Source organism: Typopeltis vanoorti, chromosome 7 (assembly GCF_054136105.1).
Source record: "Typopeltis vanoorti isolate ZY-2024b chromosome 7, IOZ_Tvanoo_1.0, whole genome shotgun sequence".
NCBI classification, from domain to species: domain Eukaryota; kingdom Metazoa; phylum Arthropoda; class Arachnida; order Uropygi; family Thelyphonidae; genus Typopeltis; species Typopeltis vanoorti.
Window position 1 is genome coordinate 135,928,912 of NC_143555.1, and position 26,227 is coordinate 135,955,138.

The 26,227-nt window shown below is 35.0% G+C and overlaps 1 protein-coding gene across 1 annotated transcript in view; it reads right to left on the reverse strand.

The window, feature by feature from the left end:
• Nucleotides 1-26,227, reverse strand: part of LOC150105101 (juvenile hormone acid O-methyltransferase-like) — a 173,616-nt gene continuing 147,389 nt past the window's right edge. The window contains exons 5-6 of the mRNA XM_090395118.1: nucleotides 15,118-15,281; nucleotides 1-69 (exon numbers count right to left, since the gene is read on the reverse strand). Of these exons, the coding sequence (XP_090251244.1) occupies nucleotides 1-69; nucleotides 15,118-15,281 (233 nt within the window). The remainder of the gene's footprint in view (nucleotides 70-15,117; nucleotides 15,282-26,227) is intronic.

The window sequence follows — 26,227 nt, forward strand, 5'->3', positions numbered from 1 at the left end:
TCACCGGTTGAAACAATAAACAGGAATAACTTTGTAAACTGGCCTTCCCATTCTGGAAGTAAAGAGTTCCTGAGAGAAGAAAGAGGAACAGGGGTATTGATCACAGTGACACGGATCAAATAATTTAATAAATTAATTAATCGTTGTTATAATTAAATTGAATTCTGAAGTTAAAAGAATATTAAATGTTGAATATTAAATAGGATTAATTTATGGAATATTTATAAACAAACTGAAATTACTTTACCTGTTTGGTTGGCTGAGTTTGCTTATCCAGTGTGTAGTAAACAGGCTGCGGATACGATTTCAGGGTAAGATGTCAAGGGCATAACAGCCAGATATTTTTCGGTTTTCACACATATAATGACGTTTTAACGAAATGGGAAGCTCCCGTCATGGTTGTTGCCGGCTTACTATGTGTGAACTATGTTCACACTTGAACTGTAAACCGAATATTTTCGAATCAACTTTTTCTTCATTTAAATTCGATCTATAATTTTTTAGATTTTCAAAATATATAAATTTTTCTTCAGTAACTTCTCCGAAAAGCATATTTAGTTTCTGTTCAAAGGTAAGGACTTCCTCTAGTAATTGTAAGGCTGTGTTTCCTTTCCCTTGCAATTTCAGATTTAGCTTATTAAAATGTTCTGTCAGATCAAGCAAAAAACAATAATCTTGTATCCATTCGGGATTACTGAGAAGTTTCACATGATTTTCGTTATAATTTTTAGTGGTTAAGAAAACTATTACTTATATTAAGCACTGAAAAAAAAAACGTTTTAATGCTTTTTCACTTGATAACCATCGTACAGATGTAAATGTCCTTAAACCTTTATGTTGACTGCCTAATTCCTCAAAAATTAATCACCTGGCACAACAACCTCCAACACTCTTTTTAGTTGTAGTAACAATCCCAAAGAATTTACAACTAAAACTTCTTGATGAAAAATGCAATGAAATGAAATAACTCCATGTGGAATATGAATGGAGAATAATTTAACAAACCCTTATATTTCGCAATCATAGAAGTCGCCTCATCAGTCGCAATGCATACTATATTATTAATATTTATATTTTTATTCTATAAACTCGTTAGAAGGTTTCCTGAAATATCTTGACCTGTAGTGTGTCCTTTAAGTGTTAGCAGATCAAGAAGTTCTTCTCGAATATCGGAAGATGTGATATATTTAACCATCACTCAGCATTGTGCGATATTGGAAATATCATTTGATTCATCAACAGCAATAGAAATAAAATCAGAAGAATTAATATCCATAATTTGCATATTTGAAACTTATGCAGAAATTATTACAATCCGTACCTTGACAGTTCTAGCCGAAAGAGGTAAATCTTTAATATTTTTACGTATCTCGTCCTTATTTTTCATATCTCTAAATAGAATTTCCGAGACTTTATACATGCTATTTTTTAGAAATTCACCATCGGTAAAAGGTTTTCCCGCTTTTGCTATTTCAAGGGATAAGAAAAAACTTGCTTCAGTAGTATTCGACGAAGATTTCGTCTAAGTTGACAAATTTCGTTTGCCAACTTGGACGAAAAAAGAAAACAAAATGTTTTCTTTTGTAATTCTTCAACAGCTTGTTTTTCTATTATCACCCTCGGGATATTTTTTTACTAAGGTCTAAATGTTTTCCTCGAAAATGTCGTTCGACATTACTTGATTTGTTATTTTGAAGTCGTAGATGGCAAATTCAACATTGCGGATTTCCATTTACTTCTATAAATGCAAATTTCTCTATCCACATTTTATTGAATCCTCTGATTTCTTCGATTATTTTTCTTTTTCTTGAACTCATATTAGGAGGGTTATTATCACAAATTTACCTGCAAGTAAAAACACAAATCCAACATAATAACATAATAAAAATTAATTCGTGCATAACATTAAACAAGTTAACTAACAGAATATTTATTTTGACAGTTAAAATCCGTATGCATCTAAGAACCGTGGTGTTTGACAGGACAACTGGTCAATTAGTTCAAATTTTCGCCGTGGCGCTAGTTACCTTATGCAGGGTTAATTTAGCGGTATTTCAAATGTAACGTAGTTGTTAGTTGTTCATGTCATAAAATTTCATGCGTAAAACACGTCACATGCAGAGTATCTAGTGGCACGAATAGGCCGTATCGAAAAACAATATTTAGTTTTTGTATTAATTATGTATCTTTTAATTCAATGTAAACGAGTCGCACTTTGTTCAGCCAAGAACCTCCGGTTCTCGACCCCTGTTCTAAGTGAAGGTAACGAAATCAAATGTTATTTACAACATATTAATGAAAACATTTTTATTACTGAAATAGAATTGAAATATATAATAACGTATCTTAAATCGCCACCGATCTACTGTTGTTGTGATGTGTTCTGTAATAAAAATCAGTCTCGGTGCTTTATTGTCGGACGTAAGTATGTCTGAACAATGCAGCTAAAAGCAGAAAGTGATGTAGGAAGAAATAGGTTGTTCAGACGTCAGTAAGTATTGCTTTGAAACCTTCCTTTTATTATTTTAAAGTAAATTCATACTGTTTGAGTGTTGCACTCAGATCTGTTTCTTTCTTTCTAATGTTCTTGTGTATATGAGGAAGCATTGTAAAGAATATATTGACGACTAATAAATATGTAACTAACTGCGCATGAGTAGGAGGACATTAGAGAAATATGAGGTACAAACAGTGAAAAACAAACACAGAACATGTGACATGATAGAATTACAAACTGATAAAGTGAATTTTATAGAAAAAAGTGATATTCGGTATATGGTAGAAAATAAAATATCATCTTTGGAAATTGAGAAGTAGTGGTTTCAAGAATGTTAAAAGATAGTTTCCTCTTGTTTAGTGATTGCCGAACAGAATACATCGATGCAGCCATCTGAGATGACTGCATCGCATGTAGTATAAGGAAATATAAGATAATTGGATTGTGGGTAGAATAAGCGCCCCAAACAGATCAGGACTACTTAGTTGTGCCCATGCCATTATTACAAAATTTTAATAATAATAATAATAATAAAAGGAAAAATATCAATATAAAAAATTTCAGATTTACGTCAGCAGTTCACTGAAATTTCTTGCCATCACATTCCTCTATAATTTCCTTCATTTGAGACATTTTGCCATTGTATTGCTATTATGCATTCCTTTGCAACTAACCTGCTTAGTAGTATTGTAGGCACTAGTGACCAGATCAAGATCGAGATAAGATAAGGAATCGTGATGTCATTGAGATGATGACGTCATTGTATTGTGACGTCATGAGTTTGGAATGTTTGCAATTTCCCTGGTGGCATATATGTCAATGACTTCATTTCTTGTGTTTTGGTTTGCATATGGAATTATGGGTGATGGTAGAGATAAGGATTCGTGTGGTGATTGGTGGGACACTTCTGACCAGATCAAGATCAAGATAAGATAAAGAATCGTGTCGTGGGTGTACATTGTTATCGGATGTAGATAAGTGACATCATTTGTTAGTTATAAATAAGTGACGTAATTTCTTAGTTGTAAATAAGTGATGTTATTGCTTTGAATAGAAAAGGGAGATATATTAATGGATAAGGAATAATGTTGTGATTGGTTTGACACTATGAACCAATCAGGGTTAGGGTGAAAGGGGAATCATCGTCATTGTCCTGGATGTGTGTTGTTATGAGATGTAGATAAGTAAATGGTTTGCATATGGCATTATGGGTGATGGATAATGATAAGATAATGCTTAAAATTTTGCTGGGGGCCCATTCCGTCAGAGACATCACGTGGTGTGTTTGGTTCGTGTATAGCAGTGTGGGCATTGATTAGAGATCAGGAATCATGACGTTTTGTGTTTGGAAATTTTGGGGGGAACATATGTCTCTGTGATATCATGTGTTGTTTTGGTTTGCCTATCGAATTGTGGGAAATATTTTCGAGATAAGATATCTTGGAATTTTCCCAGGGTGAAAAACATCAGTCATTGTCATCAAGTTTTGTATTGGTTGTCTATAGATGGCAGTACTAATTTTACAATACCGTTTGGGGTATTTCTTTCCTGTTAAATGACTATGGGAATTCTTAGAGGATAGTAGAGTCTAGTGGTGGCATCATGTAGACTTTTCTGAATAATTTAATTATATGCTGGTTTCCCTCAAACACACTTTTTTTTCTCATATACATAACTCATCCAAATATTTCGATTTGTCTACATTTAAGATCTTAAACTTCATTACTTTTCTAATTAACATTATCTTTTTTGCAAAATGTTTGGCTATTGGTATTTTTTACTTTACAGTCAAGAGATAAATTAAACGTCATTAAAAAAAATTAAAATAAACAGACAGTTAAATGGATTACAAAACCTTTTGTATGTAATCTAGAAATTCTAATGATAATTTAAATTATTTAGAGTCTTTCCAGAATGGTTCTTCTAAATGCGAATATTCCAAAAATGATATTCCAAAATAGTTGAATTTTATATCCAGAGCACAGCACACATGCTAACACAGAACAATTTTTTGTAAATAACCAGGAAATCTAGTTGACTATATCCTTTTGAATTCCAGCCGTTTGTTTCTGTTTGTTAATTCCTTCAAACGATTCTCATCCTATGTTTTTCCAAAGCTATCTGTCCCCAATGACATCATACTATTCAGCCTATAAATAAATAAATAAATAAATAACTGTATGTGAATTTTTTTCCCATAGTGTTTATATTTTCATTAGTCTTTCTTGAAGATTAGTCATTAATTTCCAGACTTAGTTTTCGGTCCTCTTTCAGTTCCCATGGTGACTTAGTGATTTTAGCATTCACATGAGTTTTACAGTAGAGGCAACAATTGTTCATTAACTCAACATGTCTTTTCCTGACTAATGCGGTTCGTTTATTTCCTTCACTCATGGTGGCTCAATCTATATATATATTTTTACATGGTAGCGTAATGTGTCTTGTCATTGGTAATATCAGCCAGTGACCATATTTGCCAAATTGTTGTGTCTACTTGTGAACTTTTCTGACTGGGGGAATAGGAATTCTTCTGGTCTTACTTGAGGGTTTGATTATACTTCCCACATGACAATCCAAATTTTAAGAGTTTGGTAACGTGATGGGTTAAAATATCTACAGTCTCTCTCTGTAAAATAATAAAATTCTAACAGTAATGCTTTAAGTGAGACTGTTTTTTCTAGTCTGTTGGAGCTACCTACATATGTAATAAATAAATTGTCACTTTTCATGTGAAATATTCTCCACTACATTCTGGCTACTAATTTAATACCCGATTCCTTTTACTTTACAAGAATTGACACAGTTTCTTGAAATATTTGAGGGCTTGCATGAACAAATAAGTCTTTTAATTCACTGAGTGGATTTTCAAAAAATAAAAAGTCTCTGGTTAATATATGCAAGGAATTTCACAAGAATAAAAATTTATTTGTACTTTATTCATTTCAAAAGAAACAATTACATTATTAGCTATCATATCTCTCTTTTTTCTCTTTTCATTCTCCTAATGGAATAGCATGTGTTGTCAAATTTTGTAAAAAAAAACGTTTCGACTGCCAGTCATGTTTTTAAACTTTTATCATGTACAAATGCTTAAAAAGAAAAGAAAAATGTATCACCTTTTCTTTTCTACACTAAGCTTTTTTAAGAGTTTGGTAACATGATGGGTTAAAATAATCTGCAGTCTCTCTGTAAAATAACCAAATTCTTATCTTACTTTGTGTGGGGTAAGATAAAAATGTATTTGTCTTATCTGGAGAGCACAAAGTTTTTTCTATACAAAACGTTTTCAGTTCGGGGTTTGAGTATGTGAACGAAATGTTTACATACTCAATCCCTGTCATTGGTAGCATTGACAATTTTGTAAAATAATTAATTACAGGATGACAGTTTCCCCAGTGTCTGTGTGGTTATCCTAGTGGCTTTGCACTTCACAACCATATGCCTGGAGAAGGAGTGTCCTGGGTTCGATTCCCATTGTTGATGTGAGGAACTTAATGTTCTTCCTCAGCCATAGTCAAGTTAGCCAGTCTTGGGCATAGACAGCAGGTTTTTTCTCCAGTTTATCCGGAGTTTTTCACCCCACAAGCAAGCAAACCAGCCCTATGAACACACAGATCCACAGCCATAAATATTTAATCCTCATGAGGGCGGCTTAACTCTCCCCAATAGGGATGGGAGAGAAAAGGGATGAAACTCCATATAAATAAATAAAAGTTTCCCCAGTTTTTTCCTTCTGTTCTACACCAACCTTTTTTAAGAGTTTGGTAATGCGATGGATTAAAATATCTAGAGTTTCTCTGTAAAATAACAAAGTCTAAGTCGTACTTTAAGTACGACTGTTTTTCTAGTTTATTGGAGGTATCTACATATATAATAAATAAATTGTTATTTTTCAGGTGAAATATTCTTCACTATAATTCTGGCTATTAATTAAATTCCTGTTTCCTTTTGCTTCCAAGAGTTGACACAGTTTCTTGAAATATTTGAGGGCTTGCATGAACAAATAAGACTTTTAATTCATTGAGTGGATTTTCAAAAAAAGAAGTAAGACCATATACAGGGTGTTCGGGATAAATTTGACAGTTTCGTAAGGAAAAAGAAAATCTTCTTTGTATCTATTAAATTTAATGAATTGACAAAAAAACATTACAGGCAGAGTTAATTACAATACTATCAACAAGATTTACTCAAAATTACCACCATTAGCATCGATCACAGCTTCAATTCTGCTTCGGAACCTCGAACAAGCTGATGCTACAGTCTCCCTGGGAAGGGCCGCAAAAACTGTTTTAATTTTATCCATTAACTGGGCTTTTGTATTACTGGAAGTGCGATTGGTGTCTTTTTCAACTGCGCCCGATACAAAATAATCCATGGGGTTAAGGTCTGGGGAGTTTGGAGGCCAAACATTTGGACTGGTGAAGTCGTAGAAATTTTCAGACAACCATTTTTGACTTTTCCCAGAGGTGTGGCAAGGGGCCGAATCCTGCTGCCATACATACGGCCTACCATTGGCTACCCTTGTTATCCAGGGCTTGACTACAGTTAGCAACTCCACGAACAAAGCCCGAATTCCAATGCCAGGGTTCTTCAACACCTGTTCCTGCAGATTTGCGAGGAATTCTGCTGTACGAACGCAATCAGATCGTCTGCTAGGGATCTTTCTTCTTGCTACATCCTCGTAGTCACCATTGCAAGTCTCTAGTTCATGCCTGATTGTTTTTACTGTATTCAGGGAGCATTGGGCAGCAGTCGTAATATCCTTATTTTGATGGCGGGCACGAATCATCATGATACAAGTTATTCTCTTCCATGATTCAGGTGGGTTCCAGCTATCCATCCTTTCTGACATCTTGTATATGAATGAAGAAGGGTCCAAACTTTTAAATGAAGAGAAGTGTGTGTTAATACATGTAACTTACGGAAAAATATAATTAATTATAAATATGTCAAATTTATCCCGAACACCCTGTATATATATATATATATATATATTAAAATTAAAATTCTTATTAAAATTGCATAACACATCAACGACACTCTTTTGTTCATTTTAATTTACACATTTTATTTGAGTGAAATATTACTTACAATTATAGTTACTGAATCTATCATACAGAAAATAAATAAGGTGAAAAATCCAATCTTATTTTTTAGTCCTTAATCTGCTCATTGTTAATTTAACATTGTTGTTGAAAGGTTCTTCCCATGCATGTGCAATTGCCAGCATGTGGTTTTTGACAATGTGAATCTCATCTGAAAGTTTCTTCATTTGTGATCGTTGGGAATTTATTACTGTTGTAAAATTAAGGGTCACATTTTTATTTTTTTAAAACCAATACATATATTTTGGAGCATTATAAAAATCACAGAGACGTTTTCTATGGTTCCAAAAGCATTTAAAAGTACACATTATGTTTTCACGTTTTGGGCATTCAATTTCATTTAAATCAAGGACAGGTCTCTCACCAACCTGGTTAATGTTTTTCATTTTTCTCTTCCTTTGGCAAGCAATATTTGATATTCGCATGTTGATTCGATCATCTAATTTCTTAGTTTGTCCAGAGATAGTGAACCAATTTCCCACTTCAGCTGATGGTTATATTTTATTAACCAAGTATTCTGTTTTTAAACTCTTTCAGGTAATTCATCCCAACTACAAGATTTTGATTTTGATTTTGTCATTGCATATCTTAAAATAATTCCATCAGAAATACTAATTTCTTTAGGAAATATATTTGAAGTCTTATTCAAAAGAATTTGAATATCAATTATACCAATAATAACTGAAAATTCGTATTTTCACCCACTGTCGATTTTTCATATTCGTTTTCCTTCATTCTTCTTCTTAGATTACTTCATATGGCACCAAAAATAAATAGTTATTTAATTATTATTATTATTATTATTATTATTATTAGCTTTGATCTTATATTTTATGTTAACTTCCTGTTACAAAATTCTAAACAATTAGAACTTTTCACAAAGAAACTTTCAAAGAATTTTGTGGCTCACCCATTATTTTTACATTACCAAACACAATACAGCAACTTCAGTGGATGAATGATTACCTTAAGTCCAAAGTCACTTGACTCTATGGTATTTTCTTATAGTATTGTTTACACTTACCATACCCTAACCTGACCGTTCCTTCAAAAATGAACCTTTTGTGCAGATGACTCAACAACATGTTTTCACATGCTGCTGGATATACTCTTGGTGTGTTTTTATCTTACTTTGTGTGGGGAAAGGAAAAATTTGTATTATTGTTATCTGGAGAGTACAAACGTTTTTTCTATACCAAACTTTAAGAGTTTAAGTAATGTTTTTGGGTTAAATTATCTGCTGTCTCTCTGTAAAACCACCAAATTCTAACATTTCGGATTTTCGATTATGTGAACGAAATGTTTTCAGATAACTCAAACAGTGTCAATAGGTAGCATTAGACAATTTCTAAAATAATCAATTAAATAAATATTAGTTTTCAGCACTTCCCCCCCATTCCTGGCATTAATTTTACAGTAGTGATTTTTTACAATAATTAAACAGAATTGCATTAAGGTATAAAGTTGTGGATTTAAATATAAAGTTATAATCAGAATAACTGAGTAAAAAATTCACTGTGGAAAAACACAACAAAAGCACACATCCTTGTTCTTTAAGTTTACAAATGCAAATTTTATTTTGATGAAAGAATGCTTTTCATCCTGTTATCTGTAGAGGACAGTGTAAGGATAAGGTGTTATTGAGCTATGTAAAGCTCTGATCATGGCAGGAAGATAACAGCAATTGCTGAGCCTCAGTTAGAACTTCATTGGCTACAGCATTGCCATCCATTACCCTCCAAGGGTATTAATCATCGCATCTCACGGATCCACAGAGAAAAATTTGAAACATGTAATTACCTAAAAATATTTCACAATATTTAGTTTACACTCTTAGCATTTTTCAAAGTGTTCAATGTATAAAAGTTTCGTTACTCACTGTTTCTTGGTTATATCATATCAAAATAGCTGGTCATGCAAAAAGTTTTTAAATCAGATACCATGGCAGCCACAGATCCATACAATTGATAGTGTGTCAGTCTGGAAATGCACCATGCCTCCCTAAACTTTCTGTGTATTCTTTTGTCACCAAATACACATAAACAGTTTTTGTAAAATGTTCGTAAATGTCCCAAAATAAAGAACCTTTATCACACTCGATAAAATCTTGAAAGTCTAATTTCACGATTGATGAATTTAAATGATTAGCGATAATTTTCCCCATGATACGAATAGACAGTAATTCAGTTTCCAAAAATAGTAAATGATTATCAACATAGTACATTTTTGGTAAAAAATCTCTTAGCTTCTTCACAACTAATAGAAAAAACTTCACTTCCATCAGCATCAGCTCCTGTATCATCAAGTACTAGGTCCCCATCTTGGCATTTCAGAATATAACACTCACTAAGGTCCATTTTGTAGTCAATGCTTCTTTGCAAGTAGCTGAGGATATCAGCCCACTTCCTTCATAACTTTTCTCAAGTGGTCCTGGATAACACATTACCATGTATGTGTCTTCTAAAATAATAATCAGTTTCCATCTTTTTAGATCAATGTAAAGAGTTTGGTCTTGTCCTATTTTCCTGAAGAAAGAAAATTTCAATGACTTTTGTGGCTCACAAATTATTTTACTTTACTTTAATGGACACAGAACATCACAACACAAGATGATATCTGCACTGGATGAACGAATTTCCGTAACTGGAAAGACATTTGACTCGTTTGTTTTTCCATATAATACTGTTTACCTGACCCTTAACCCTGACGGTTCCTTCCAAAATGAAACTTTTGTGCAGATGAGAGATTATCTTACTTTGTGACATCATTGGGCAAACCTTATCTCTGTGGCTTGAAGGGTATTTTATATTATTTTGTCCTTATTATATTAAGTATTTTATCCTCAAACAGCTTTTTTGATGTTAGACGATGCTAGTTCTCTCACTTTATGTCCAAAATTGTTGGGATGGTAAAAAATAGCATTGCATGGTGGAAGTGAAAATGTAGTCAAGAGGATGACAGGGGTCTTCCCTGCAATGCTTCTCACCCCATCCCCTAATTCCCCTCATCCCCCTCACCTTCAGAAAAAAATGCGTTTTTTTTCCTGCAATTATTTTTCCTCCAATTATTTTAAGATATGCATTGGCAAAATCACCTTCTAGTTGGAATCAATTACCTGAAAGAGTTAAAAAACAGAATTCTTGGTTAATAAAATATAACCATCAGCTTAAGTAGGAAATTCGTTCACTATCTCTGGACAAACTAAGAAATTAGATGATAGAATCAACATGCAAATATCAAATATTGCTTGCCAAATGAAGAGAAAAATCAAAAACATTAACAGGGTTGTTAGAGAGACCTGTTCTAGATTTAACTGAAATTGAATGCCCAAAACGTAAAATCATAACGTGAACGTTTAAATGCTTTTTGAACCATAGTGAATGTTTCTGTGCTTTTAATAATGCTCAGAAATATATGTATTGGTTTCAAAAAAAAATAAAAATGTGACCCTTAATTTTACAATAGTAATAAATTCTCAATGATCAAAAATGAAGAAACTTTCAGATGAGAGTCACATTGTCGAAAACCACATGATGGCAATTCCTCAACCATGGGAGAACCTTTTAACAACAATGCAAAATTAACAATAATCAGATAAAGGACCAAAAAATAAGATTGCATTTTTCACTTTATTTATTTTCTGTATGTTAGATTCAGTAATTCTATTGTAATATTTCACTCAAATAAAATGTATAAATTAAAATAAAAAAAAGAGTGTCGTCGATGTGTTATGCAATTTTAAGTAAGACCATATATATATATATATATGTGGTCTTATATAAATTGTTTTTTTCCTCTTGTGAAATTTCTTGCCACAAACTAACCAGATTTCTTTTTTTTGAAAATCCACTCAATGAATTAAAAGTCTTATTTGTTCATGCAAGTCCTCAAATATTTCAAGAAACTGTGTCAACTCTTGGAAGCAAAAGAAAATGGGAATTAAATTAATAGCCAGAATTTTAGTGGAGAATATTTTACCTGAAAAAGTGAAAATTTATTTATTATATGTGTAGATACTTCTAACAGACTAGAAAAACAGTAGTACTTAAAGTACGACTGTTAGAATTTAATTATTTTACAGAGCGACTCGACTGTAGATATTTCAACCCATGACATTACCAATCTCTTAAAAAGTTTGGTGTAGAAAAGAAGAAAAAAACTGGAGAAATTGATATCCTGTAATTAATTATTTAAGAAAATTTTCTAATGCAATCTATTGATAATATTTCAGTTATCTGTAAACATTTCGTTCACATATTCAAAGGCTGAAGTGATAAAGGTTTTTATAGAAAAAAGGTTTTTACTCTCCACATGACACAAAATCATTTTTATCTTTCCCCACACAAAGTAACATAAGAATTTTGCTATTTTACAGAGAGGACGCAGATATTTTAACCCATCATGTTACCAAACTCTTAAAAAAGCTTGGTGTAGAAAAGAAATGAAGGTACATTTTTCTTTTCTTTTTTAACATTTGTACATGATAAAAGTTTAGAAACATATGACTAGCAGTTGATACTTTTCTTTTTTCAACACTTGACAACATATGCTATTCCATTAGAACAAAAAAAGAAAAAAGGACAGATGTGACAGCTAATAATGTAATTGTGTCTTTTGAAATGAATAAAGTACAAATAATTTTTTTTCTTGTGAAATTTCTTACACAAAATAGCCAGAGACTTTTTATTTTTTGAAAATTCACTCAGTGAATTAAAAGTCTTATTTGTTCATGCAAGCCCTCAAATATTTCAAGAAACTCTGTCAACTCTTGGAAGCAAAAGAAAACGGGAATTAAATTAATAGCCAGAATTTTAGCAGAGAATATTTCACCTGAAAAAGTGACAATTTATTTATTATATATGTAGATACCTCCAACAGACTACAAAAGACACTCATACTTAAAGTATAACTGTTAGAATTTGGTTATTTTACAGAGAGAGAGACTGTAGATATTTTAACCCCTCAAGTTACCAACCTCTTCAAAAAAGTTAGTGTAGAAAAGAAGAAAAACTGGGGAAATTGATATCCTGTACTTAATTATTTTAGAAAATTGAGTAATGCTATCTATTGATAATGTTTGAGTTATCTGTAAACGTTTCGTTTACATACTCAAACCCCAAACTGATAATACCGTGAAAAATATCAAGGGAGGGATACGAGTCACGAAAAAGGTGACGTTTGGATTGTCTTGTGGGAAGTATAATCGAACCTTCAAATAAGACCAGAAGAATTCTTATCCTCCCAGTCAGAAAAGTTCACAAGTAGACACAACAATTTGGCCAATACGGTCGCTGGCTGATATTACCCATGACAAGACACATTGTGTTACCATGGAAAAAAACATAGATTGAGCCACCATGAGTGTAGGAAATAAAAGAACCACATTAGTCAGGAAAGGACATATTGAGTTAATGGACAATTGTTGCCTCTACTGTAAAATTGACATGAATGCTAAAACCACTTAGTCACTGTGGGAACTGAAAGCGGACTAAGTCCGGAACTAAGACCGGAATTCAATGACTAATGGTCAAGAAAGACTAATGAAACTATAACACTGTGGGGAAAAAATTCACACACAGTTATTTATTTATTTATAGGCTCAACAGTATGATATCATTCAGAACAGATAGCCTGGGAAAAACATAGCATCAGAACTGTGGGAAGGAATTAACAAACAGAACGAAATGGCTGGAAATTGAAAGGATGTAGTCAACTAGATTTTCTGGTTATTTACAGAAATATTGTTCTGTGTTAGCATCTGAGATGTGCAGTGGATATAAAATTCAACTATTTTGGAATATATTTTTTGGAATAATTGCATTTAGAAGTGCCATTCTGAAAAGTCTGTAAGTAATTTAAATCATTAGAATTTCTAGAATACATACAATAGATTTTGTAATCCATTTAAATGTCCGTTTATTTTAATTTTTTTTAAATGTCGTTTAATTTTTCCCTTGACTGTAAAGTAAAAAAATACCAGTAGCCAAACATTTTGTAAAAAAGATAATGTTAATTAGAAAAGTAATGATGTTTAAGATCTTAAATGTAGACAAATCAAAATATATTTGGATGAGTTATGTATATGAGAAAAAAAGTGTGTTTGAGGGAAACCAGCATATAATTAAATTATTCAGAAAAGTCTAAATGATGCCGCCACTAGACTCTACTATCCTCTAAGAATTCCCATAGTCGTTTAACAGGAAAGAAATACCCCAAACTGTATTGGTAAATTAGCACTGCCATCTATAGACAACCAACACAAAACTTGATGACAATAACTGATGTTTGTCACGCTGGGATAATTTCAAGATATCTTATCTCAAAAACATCACTCAAAATTCCAGAGGCAAACCAAAACAACACGTGATATCACAGAGACGTGGTTTCCCGCAATTTGCAAACACATAACGTCATGATTCTGATCTCTTATCAAACTCACAATGCTATGCGCGAACTAATCACAACACGTGATGTCCCTGTCAGAAGGGGAACCCCAGCAAAAATTCCAAACTTTAATTTATCACTATCCATCACCCATAATTTCATAAGCAAACGATTTACTTATCTGCATCTCACAACAACACATATCCAGTATACACTCTCGTCACTTCCCCTTTCACACTATCCCTATTTGGTTCATTCTGTCCCACCATTTACAACATGATACAAAATAAACGTGATACATATAAGTGACGTTATTGCTTTGAATGGAAAAGGGAAGTCTATTATTGGACAAGGAATCTCCCTTTTCCATTCAAAGCAATAACATCACTTATTTACCACTATCAAATCACATCACTTGTCTACATATGATAACAATGCACACCCACGACACGATTCCTTATCTTATCTTGATCTTGATCTGTCAAAAGTGTCCCACCCATCACGACACGAATCGTTATTTCTACTATCATTCCATACGTGAACCCAAACACAAGAACTGAAGCCATTGTCACATATGCCCCCCCAGGGAAATTCCAAACATTCCAACATCATTACGTCACAACACGATGACGTCATGATCTTAATCACATCACGATTCATTATCTTATCTTGATCTGGTCACTAGTTCCTACCATACTACTCTGCTTCAATAATTGCCATCCCCTGCATTTCTCTATGAACTTTAGAAATGATTCTTCTTGTTAGCACTAGAGGCATGAGCATTCTACATCCTTTTTTCTTTTATAACGAAGGGAAATTAACTTCAAAAAGCCTTGTCCAGTCAGTTAATAGTTCTCACTCACAAAATAAATTTTAAAAAACTAGCCTCTTTTAGAAAGAAGTCTCTTGTTTTCCTGATGTCAATAATGTCTCTCAAATCTGGTTGTCTTTTTATGAAGGTTAGAAAGTACTAAATTTGTATTAAAGTCTGCAATTTATTACCATAATGAAAAATTTTTTTTCTCGTTGAAATATAAAAAAAATTAACAGGTATAAAAGTTAAAGTTTCACAGAATGATAAACTGGACAAAGTTATTATTTATAAACATAATGATTATCTGAATTTCTAACCAATTTCTTGGCATGGATGAACAATGTGGCATAGTCTAATATGGGTTTCCCATCTTTTGAATATCTGAAATTTTTCTTGGTGAAGTCCACTATGTCCATCATGAAATTATCGATTTCTTCAGAAGGGATTATGGTTGACCAATCACCGATATAGTGTACAGTTCCTAAAAGGAGCAATATTAGTAATTAAAACCAAAATATCATAGTAGAGAAATAATTTTATGATATTTCCTTTGTCGAAATGAGTAATTTACAATATCATTAGCTAATTATACTGTAGTGGTGAGACAGTTTTCTCATTTCTTTGATTCATACAAAACTTATTCCAAACTAAATTCTTTATGTGTTTTACGTAATTCTGGAGTGCTAGAATTAGGCTAATAATGTTAGGTTCAATGAATGAGATCCATTTCTTTATGATAAACATTAAACAATTCCCATTCTCTCGTGATGAAAGGATAGCATTCAATAACCATTATATGGCTTATCAAAGGTGAGTTAGCCATGTCTCATTTGGAAGATGAAGAACTGTCTGCCCTGAATGTTAATGGTTTTCATTTAACAAAGCAGACAAGTCAGCAAAAGAAGGACAGCAATTAACAGAAAAAGATGCTATGTGAAGGGTGGTAGCCTGGCATTTGTGTGATCAGCACAGTTGATACTGATTAGAGAAACTTTTTCTAACCCTCTCTTCCATGGTTCCAGAGTAAGTGAAAATCTGTCATAGGAAAGTGATATTTTTCTTTTGGAAATTCAGGTTTTCATCAAGCAAACACAAGAAAACCGACCGTAGAATCTGCACTATTGCAGACAATAAATATATTGTGTTAATGATAATGAAATGTGATGGCAGCACTTGTCTTCCGTCTCTTCACCGGGTGCCATTTATAAATAGTCATAGTCTTGGGTCGACTATCTGATTTTTTAGCGGTGAAGTTAAACTTCACTGGTAACCTTCACTGTCACTTTAGTCTCGAGAAGTTTTAAGGGCTTAAACGGCCTTGCCTACTCCCTATAAGGGAATGAAAGGCATTAGAGGATTTATAGATACTTTGCCATGGGTAACTATGAAGAAACTTCAAAGGATTTACATAGTAGAGATTCAAAATCATGTAGATTATTTAGTAGAGAATGAAGGGTGATTTCCTCTGGTAGATCCTCAAACTCCATAGGGTGTTAATGGGTTTAATAACAAAAAAGAGGCAATCAGCAAACTGTAGAATGTAAACCAAATTTTGGGAGCGAATAGAAATCAAACTATTTTCTTAGAATTCTCCACTTCAGTTGTAGCAACAAATAGTTGAATAGGTTCAGGAGAACTGGAGGTATGATTGAGGTTCAACTAATATTCGTGATAGAAATTGCAATGTTCTGTTGACTTATTAAAAGGCACGTTTTGTGGTTGACATTACTTGATTAGTTAACCAAGCAAAAACATCCAACATGTGCACATGCACCATTCTCCAACGTTGGTTTTCAATTCTTTAATTTAAATTAGGATGAAATGTTCGATTAAATTCCCTTCGTCCTGTTGGGCGAACTGAGTGCTAGAATATTCATTCTGTAACCTATAGATCGCGGATCAGCATCTCACTATTAAATGGATGCTTTAGCAAATATACGTTATATGATTTACATCGCAAATGCGAGTCCACCATCTTAATTATTGTAGCTTGAAGTGGCATGAATGATTACTGAAATTTATTTAAGGGTGGTCATTTTTCAAAATTTCTTTTCTTTTCATTTTATTTTGTTATTCCATGTTTTTGTTTTTGAATAATCTCAAAATTTGCAACTGAATCTTCGAAAGTTGAGGCCTCTTTATATATTTAATTTTTTCTAATTTCTCAAGAAGATGAAACAGACATGCTATCAGTAAAGACTTGGTGACATTGCACTGTTTATTTGTTAATTAAGAATGGGAATAATCAATTTAGATAGAACATATACTATTTTAATCGAAATAATTCCATCTTTATGACTAAACAGCTTATATGACATCAAATCAAAGACTGAAATCATTAAGTTATTTCATTAACAACATATTAAGACTAAAAATCATTCTGGTAACGATTTAATTTAGGTATATTTTAGTAGAAAATGATTGTCTGAATATGTATTATCAGATAAACGAGTTAATAAAACCTATATATAAATGGTTAAGTTAAGGGATATTACATCCCATATAGTTTCTTAGCCGAATAAGAAACTCAAAGAGTTTCATGCCGAATATAGTAGAAACTATATAAAGTTCGGCGATTCCAAGCGTAAGCAAATATCTGGATACTGCAGCAACTGACCCTTAAGGTAGTGCAAGCTGAGGCAACTCGTGTCAAGGGTGGAGCAAGTTCCGATCACTATTCTTGATATTTACCCATAATGCGAACTTAGCTCCTAGGAGCTGTATTACTGTTCGTCATTATGAGAGAAGGTCACTACCCAGACCGGTTTCAACCTTATGAATAAGTAAAGCCGTCTCTAAAAATTCGGACGATCCCTAGGCCACTCAATCGTGGGCGAAAGACCGTCCATCTCAGCGTTGGCTACCCTCAGTGATGGCCTTCCACCCACACGCCACCACCGAGCAGAACCGCTCAAATTCCGAAGAAAAGCATTCACTGACAAAACCCCTCAGCAGGCCGTGCCGGAGAACACTCTTCCCGGAGACTCAAATTGCTCCCTTAAGGCAAAAACCTTAAGAGAGCGAACTCATAATGGCCCTCACCGGTTTCGACCTTTATTGAGGTCTCATCAGTGAGTAGGCAGACCTAGTTAATATCAAGTTTGTAGCAAACAGAACTTACAACCCTTCTACGAGTTTTGCCATGAGGTGTCCTAATAAGTTATTAGATATATGAAGAGCCAAAGGCTTCGATTCGGCGACATATAATTTGATATTACAAACTTGATATTAACTAGGTCTGCCTACTCACTGATGAGACCTAATAAAGGTTGAAACCAATCTGGGTAGTGACCTTCTCTCATAATGTCGAACAATAATACAGCTCCTGGGAGCTAAGTTCACATTATGGGTAAATATCAACAATAGTGATCGGACCTTGCTCCACCTTTGATACGAGTTGCCTCAGCTTGCACTACCTTAAGGGTCAGTTGCAGCAGTATTCAGGTATTTGCTTACGCTTGAAATCGCCGAACTTTATATAGTTTCTACTATATTCGGCATGAAACTCTTTGAGTTTCTTATTCAGCTAAGAAACTATATGGTATGTAATGTAATATCCCTTAACTTGAACTATATGTCGCCGAATTGAAGCCTTTGGCTCTTCATATATCTAATAATCTATATATAAATATTTATTAAAGAAAGAAACGCCTTTTATAACCTACAGGGGAGTAGGTGAGGCCGTCTTAGCTATCTAACGTTTGGAGACTTGGGGGGGGGGAGTTCAATCTGCACAGGTACCCAATCAGAGATAGCCTGGCCTTGGGCCACCTATCTCTGATTGGCTAGAAGTGAAGTTTGAACTTAAGCTATCAATAGATTAAGCCGCACTCAGTGAATAAAGTGGCGTTATCTCGTGGTCCCTGATCCTTAACACAATATTTTGAACGTCTGAAATAGTGTGGGTTCTACAGTCGATTTTCTTGAGTTTATGGGACGAAAAACCCGCTTTCCCGTGCCAGAGATCGACCAACTCGGAAACCGGTTGAAAAAATAAAAAAAAAAAGCTTAGAAAAAATTCCTTAAGTCGACGACCAGACTTTAATCTAAGTGTGTGTGTAGTGTATATATATATATATATGTTAAAAATACCAAGTTATTTTAAATATAAACCTGGTTTTTCTTATTTTTATTTTTATTTTTATTTATTCCATTTCCCAAGTAGGCAAACAGACAAGTCAGTCAAGTTTGCGCCTGCAAGTGTTGCAAGTCCAGCTGATCCTGTACATAGTGCAAAACCAAGGCAACTCGTGGTAAAGGTGATATAAGCTGTGATCGTTATGTATTAAAGGCAAGGGGGCCACTACCCAGACTGGTTTCGACAATTATTGAGGTCTCATCAGTGGGAGCCAGGCTAAGAAATACTAAATTTTAAGTAATACAAAGATTATAAGTATTTTACCAACACAAGTTCCCATAAGGTGCTTTGACCTTATTAATAAGATAACCAACTTATATTATACCCACGGTAAAAAAACTTTCTCTTGTGTTGGTAAAATACTTATAAGCTCTGTATTACTTAAAACTTAGTATTTTTTAGCCTGGTTTCCACTAATGAGACCTCAATAAAGGTCGAAACCGGTCTGCGTAGTGGCCCCCTTGCCTGTAATACATAGCGTCATACATCTCCTCCTCCAGGAGATGTGCTTTGCATTAAAGGTAAATATTAAGAATAGTGATCAGAGCTTATACCACCTTTACCACGAGTTGACTTGGTCTTGCACTACGTACAGGATCAGCTAGCCTTGCAACACTTGCTGGCGCAAACTTGACTGACTTGTCTGTTTGCTTACTTGGGAAATGGAGTAAAAAAAAACAGATTTATATTTAAAATAACTTGGTATCTTTAACATATATTATACTCAAGGTAAAAACTTTCTACACACACACACACACACACACACACACACACACACACACACACACACACACACACACACACACACACACACACACACACACACACACACACACACACACATATACACCCTCTGTCCAAAAAGAAATCGAACTTTTCGAAAATAGAAAAATCTAGTGGCGCTACCTGTTGTATCCTTTTGTTGTAGGAAGCGGCAACCTTCATTAGTGTTGTGTCAACTGTTTATGACATTTGTTTCATTAATAGCCGAGTTACAGTGCCAAGAGTGACAGTGACAGTGTTTTGACGAACGGTCGGTCGTCACGATATTCATGCCGTACGCGACGAATTCTCGCTATCAATCGCTTCAAAGCTTCGTGATAATCTCCGTGTGGCGAGGCGAAACCAATTTTTTGTGGATAATGCCCTTGGAATCGTAGAAACAAATCAGCATTTTCTTTACTTCCGACTTCTCCAAGCGACTTTTTTTTCTGATTCTCCTCTTCTGTTGGTCTCCACTCAGCACTCTAGCGCTTTGTTTCGGGCTCATGGTGTTTTTCGTTACAGGTGATGAAACTCCATTTGATCGTTGCAAGGAAGTTTGAGTCCTTAGGAATAGTTTTAACGAGGTCCTTGCAGTGTTCAATTCGATATATTTTTTGGTCGTCGGTCAACTTGTGGGGAACAAATGGCTAAATCAATTTACGAAGGTCCAAACTCTCGGTCAAAATGTTGTGCAAAGTTGATTTTGGAATCCCCAATTCATCTTCAATCAATCTCATGGACTATTTCAGGTTTCCTTTGATGAAATCACGCATTTTTTGGATGTTAACTTCTCTCAGTCCAGTTTGTATGGGCCAGATTTTCGTCATCCTCAAACGTCTCACGACCACTTTGAAATCGCTTAAACCACTCTTAAACTTGAGTACGGGATACGAATTCATTACTGTATGCTTGTTGATGCATTTGTTGCGTTCCGGTGAAACATTTACGAGCTTTAACACATACGTCAATCCCAATTCTCTGTTTGAAACTCATTTTCCGACCGTTCTTCAAAACACACTGTCACTCTTGGCACTATAACTCGGCTTCTAATGAAACAAATGTCATAAACAGTTGACACAACACTAATGAAGGTTGTCGCTTTCGACAAAAAAGATACAAGTGGCGCCACTAGTTTCTTCTGTTTTCGAAAAGTTCGGTTTCATTTTGGAGAGGGTGTATTTATTTATTTTATTTTTTTTTACAAAACATAGTGTAAAGCCATCTGTGGTCGCTGTTACAGATGAAAACTTCTTGAGTATAATTTCTACATAAATGATGTAGAATGAATATAAATATTATGGTTCATTTCTGCATCAAAATGACGCACACAGTTTATACATTGAATGTTTATTGAACAAAGAGGAGAACGTTTATCTGTACTTAATGAATGATATGATAATCTTCATCAAATTATTGAAATATACCCTGAGGAAATGTCAAGGATATTGTGATAATAATACTCGAAAACTTTACATCATTACTATCTCACGATCAATAATTTTCCTTCGACTTTATTTATCATCTGTCAAGACACCAACATTATCAAATATTATATATCAGTCTTTAAAGGTATTTTTTTTTACTGCTTCAATCCACCGACATCTTGGTCTTCCTCTGGGTCTTTTCCCTGCCAACCTAGCAAAGAATACTTGTTTTGCTAATCTTTCCTCTCCCATTCTGCTAAAGTGACCATACCAGCTGAGATCAACTCTGCTAGTACATTCCTGGCTGGCAAGTTCTTTCCCAATTTCCTCGTTTTTAATGTGATATTGCCATTGATGCCATCTAGTCACCCCAATAATCTTTCTCAGAACTCTCATATCTGCGGTCTCTAGTGTTTGGTCAAGGTGTTTTATTTCTAACCCAGCTCTCAGATTAATAAGTTAAAATTAGTTTGAACACTGTCTTGTGTACAGCTAATTTGGTGTTCGCTCTTGTTCCATATAAATTTATTCAGTTGACTTCCTACCATACCGTCTTTGTTAATTCCGTTATCTATTTCAATATTTATTTTGTCATCTTCACTAAAAATTGTGGGTAAGCATTTGAAATCTTTTACTTGTTTCACAGGTTCTTCATTCAGGAAGTAGTTGATAGTTCATATTTATAGTTTTCCAGCCTCTTTTCATTGTCTTTGTCTTTTGAATTCTGATTTTCGTACTAAATGTATTACAGCAGTTACTCAATGTAATCGAGCGAAACGTGCAGACTTGTTCTGGATTTATTTAGAAGTATAACATCATCTGCATAAAACAAACAGCTGTGTTTCTTTCCTTCATAATGCGATCCGTATAGATGCTGAATAACAGAGGGGAAAATGTACGTCCTTCTCTTGCCCCTGATTTAACATCAAACCATCTTCCTGTACTCCCTTCAATTCTAACTGCTGACACAATGTCCCGTTTACACCACATAACGGTAACATTTGAACAGCTTTTCTCTTGGCACTTTATCTTATGCCTTTTCTAGATATACAAATTATAGATATACAAACTAAAACTTAATTATAGATTCTTGTAATTTTCAAATGATTTCTGGATTATTTTTCTTGCAGTGAAATCTAATCCTGGCAACTTATAAATAGCCCGAACTCAAATTATTCTCCAAGTTTTACTTCAACAATTTTTCTTAGCCATTTGTCATGTATGCTTCAGAAAAGTCTAAACACACACAAGGGAAATTCCTGTGTAATTCTCAAATTTTCAGAATTACAGTGGAATTAGAATCATCTGTAATTAGACTTTTTGATGTTTTACTGAAGTGGGCAGTGTGGTCACTTCAGTTAGTACATCCAAATTCATATGTTAAACGTTTATACATCCAAATTCATCAACGTGATCAGAGCATTTGTGGTCAAGTTATCCCTATTATGCATTCTTCTGTATCTCTGTTAGTTTGTCTGCCTGGTATTTGTTTGATTCATTTCCACCACAATGTTTAATTTTTTTTAAAATTTAATTAGTAATAGCTCATTTTGTCTACCCGCCCCCGTTGTGCTACAGTCTCTGAACTGATGATTAGAACATTAGTATACAATAAAGCTTTAAGCTGGTTAACTTTACGCTATGTTGATTTCCAGAATCGTACCTGATGTTTATTTAATGTGAACGTTCTAACTTCTATGGCTGGATGGATATCAACCTCTTGGGTTTTTATCCCGTAATCGGTAATTTTTTTAATTGTTTACAGAAAGAAAGTTTTGAGCACTTGGCTCGCCCTAATTAGGGCTGTGTAGAAATATTTCAATCTGGGCAGTCTTTGGGCGTTTATGTTTCCATCTGTCTTTTTCATCGTAATCTGATGACTCACGAATCAGTAGGTTGGGATGGAGTGATGCTTGAGCAAAGTACTTGTTTGCTATCTGGAGTAGAAACGTGGGTATATCTGACAGGTTTCCGTCTTGGAGGAGGATAGTGTTCCTCACAAACCACGGGGCATCGAAGATCATTGGGAGGCATTTGGTTTGGATTATTTGTAATCTTTTGATGTTACTAGGGGCGGTGTGGCTCCACGCTGGCGAACCGTAGTTTAGTATAGGTCTGATGATTGCTTTGTATATTCTAGTTTGTTTTCTGGACTGACTTTGCTTCTACGGTTGAGTAGAGGGTCGATTTGAGCTATTGCTAAGCTTGCTTTGTTGCAGGCATGAGAGATGTGAGAGTTGAAGCTGAGATGATTATCTAGTTTTATTCCCAGGTATTTTACTTCTTTTTGCCATGGGATATCAGTGTCGAACATCGTGACTGCTCCGTGGTGGGTTGCTTTCCTTCTTGTAAGGAGTATGGCCGTGCTCTTATCAGCGTTTGACATCTATCCTCCATTTCCGTAACCATTCTTCAAGATTCGTTGCTGCGTTTCGAAGTCTTTGTGTGGCTAGGTGTGGTCTGAGTGATCTGGTCAGAATCGCCATATCATCTGCATAGAAAGCCATGGTGGTTGATGCTGTGCTTGGGACGTCAGAGATAAAAATGTTGAACAGTAGCGGTGATAATAGGGAGCCTTGCGGGACACCTGCTGTTATATTTCTTGTAGCTGATCTGAATCAACAGAGTTTCACTTGAAATGTTCGGTCTTTCAGGTAAGAATCTATGATTTGGATGAGGTTTATTGAGTATTTTGCAGTTATTAGTTTGTGGATGAGGCCTTTGTGCCACACTTTATCGAAGGCTTTGCCACATCCAAGAAAATTGCACCTGTATGTTGTTTCCAATTAAATCCGATAGTTATGTATTCTATACGTCTGTGGATTTGTTGAGTTATGCAGTGACCAGTTCGAAAACCAAATTGTTCTTTTGGGATTAGACCTAGATTGTCTGTTTCGTTTTGAAGGCGTTTTAGTATTACTTTTTCAGCAATTTTCCTAAGGCCTGACAAGAGGCTGATAGGTCTGTAATTCTGGGGGAAACTGAGGTGCTTTCCCCGGTTTGTGTATGACGATTATATCTGCCTGCTTCCAGCGAGTGCGGAAGTAGTTGAGTCTTAGCATCGTATTGATGATATCTACTAGATGCATTATTGTTTTGTGAGGGAGTGCTTTTATAATTTTGTTTGAAATCTGATCAGGACTTGGTGCTTTTCTGTTGTTGAGGTTCTTGATGATTTCGTATATTTCCTTTGGCGTAATATAGTTTGTGTTGTCACGGCTGGTGGTATGATGAAGTGCATAGCGTACTTGCCGGTGGATTTTTTCAATGAAGCGCAAGTCCGCATGAGTGTAGTTTGGTTGAAATTGCAGTTCCAGGGTGTCTGCAAAGGCTTCTGCTTTTTCATCGTCTCGGTAGACTATGCCTTTTTCTCCATGGATTGGTCGTATGTTGGGGTAATCGCTGCGAAGGGCTTTGGTCATTTTCCATAATGAGTTATCTACAGTGTTTAAGGAGCTTAGTTTCCTCTCCCATAGTTGATCCTTATGGTCTTTGATTGCATATCGGACTAGGTTTGTTGCCCTGTTTAGCTCTTGTTTATCCTGTGGTAATAGTGTTGTATGGTATCGACGTCTGATCCTGTTTTTGTTGCGGATATGCTTTAGAATCTCTTCTGGGAGCAGGTTAGTTTGAGTTGGAGAAGTAACGGTGGAGGCTGTTGCAGAAGGCCAGTTTGGATTGTGTTTTCCAGTTTATTGATTTCTGCGTCTACTTCTTTGGGTGAGGAGATGGTTGGGACAGTGACTGTGATGTTGCAGAGGGTTGCGTTGAGCTTCTTGAGATTTGTATAGGATTGTCCGGGGAATGGTTTCTGCTTCCCCACTTAGGCTAAGCAGAACTGGATTGTGGTCGGAGCTAAGATCATTAATAACCTGTAACTGGAACTGATGTGGAGCGTTCCTGAAAATGGCTATATCTAGCACGTCAGGTTTGCCCAGTGGTCCGTAGTGTGTTGGCTCAACAGGACCTGCTATGGTGATGTTTCTTGTCATAGCAAATTTGTGTAGGCTCTTCCCATTATTATTTGTGTTTCTACTGTTCCACGCAGGATGTTTTGCGTTTAGGTCTCCCGTCACTATTGTTGCTTCGTTTGTGTCGAGGAGCTGGGAGAGGTCTGAGGCTAGGAGTCGTCTCTGCCTGGAAGGTTGTAGACTGAATATAATTTTAGATTACCCGTGTTGTTGGTATGTATTTCAATTCGAGTTTCTTCCAGGTTTATAGTTGTTATTTTCTTGATCTCATTGCATCTTATGCCTTTTTTATAACAAATATAGCCATTCTACCTCCTCTGGCATTGAGTCTATCTGTCCTAAGTAGTGTGTAGTACCATATTGTGGAGTTGTCGCAAGGCCGAAGATGCATCTCATTGACTAAAATGATATCTATCTTATATCTTTCAGCAAATTCTTTTAGTTCTAGAAGGTTGTTGTTTAGTCCTTAGCATTCCAATAAGCAATCTGTATTGAGTTAGCTATGGAGACCAAGTTATCCATTAATCATGGAGAAGATGACTTGTGTGTTTTTGAGGAATTTATTAGTGTCGGCCTGATTGGGAGTTGTTTTGCTAAAGTCCGTTAACATCTCTCATAGAGTAACATCTAGGATTGCTGCAGAGGTTTGGTTGCTAGATGCCAGTTTGTTACTAGTAGAGACCGCAGATGCGTATGATTTCTCTGGAGTAACAGTCAGCGTTCTGAATTCTTGTTTTGTAGTTCGCTTCTGATTGGGGGGGGTAGTGCTTCTCTAGCCTTCTGTAGGTTGAATGGGTGGAGTGAACATCCCTTGTAGTTGGCTGGGTGTGGGCCATCACAGTTCGCACACTTAGCAGGCGTGGTTCGTGGTGTGACGCAAGTGTGCGAGGGATGGTTGTCACCGCACTTGTAATCCGCTTTACATAGCTTTTGTGCATGCCTATACTTTTGGCAGCGATGGCATTGACCAACTGACACTTTTCTTCTGAGAGGTTCGGTCTTGATGATTAAGCTGCAGACTGTTGTAAGATCGTAAATTTCTCTATGATCTTTACTGATCTCGACCAAGACTAGAGGTATGGGGTGCTTGTCTGCTCGGTACATGCGCGATATCTTAATTGGCTTTAGG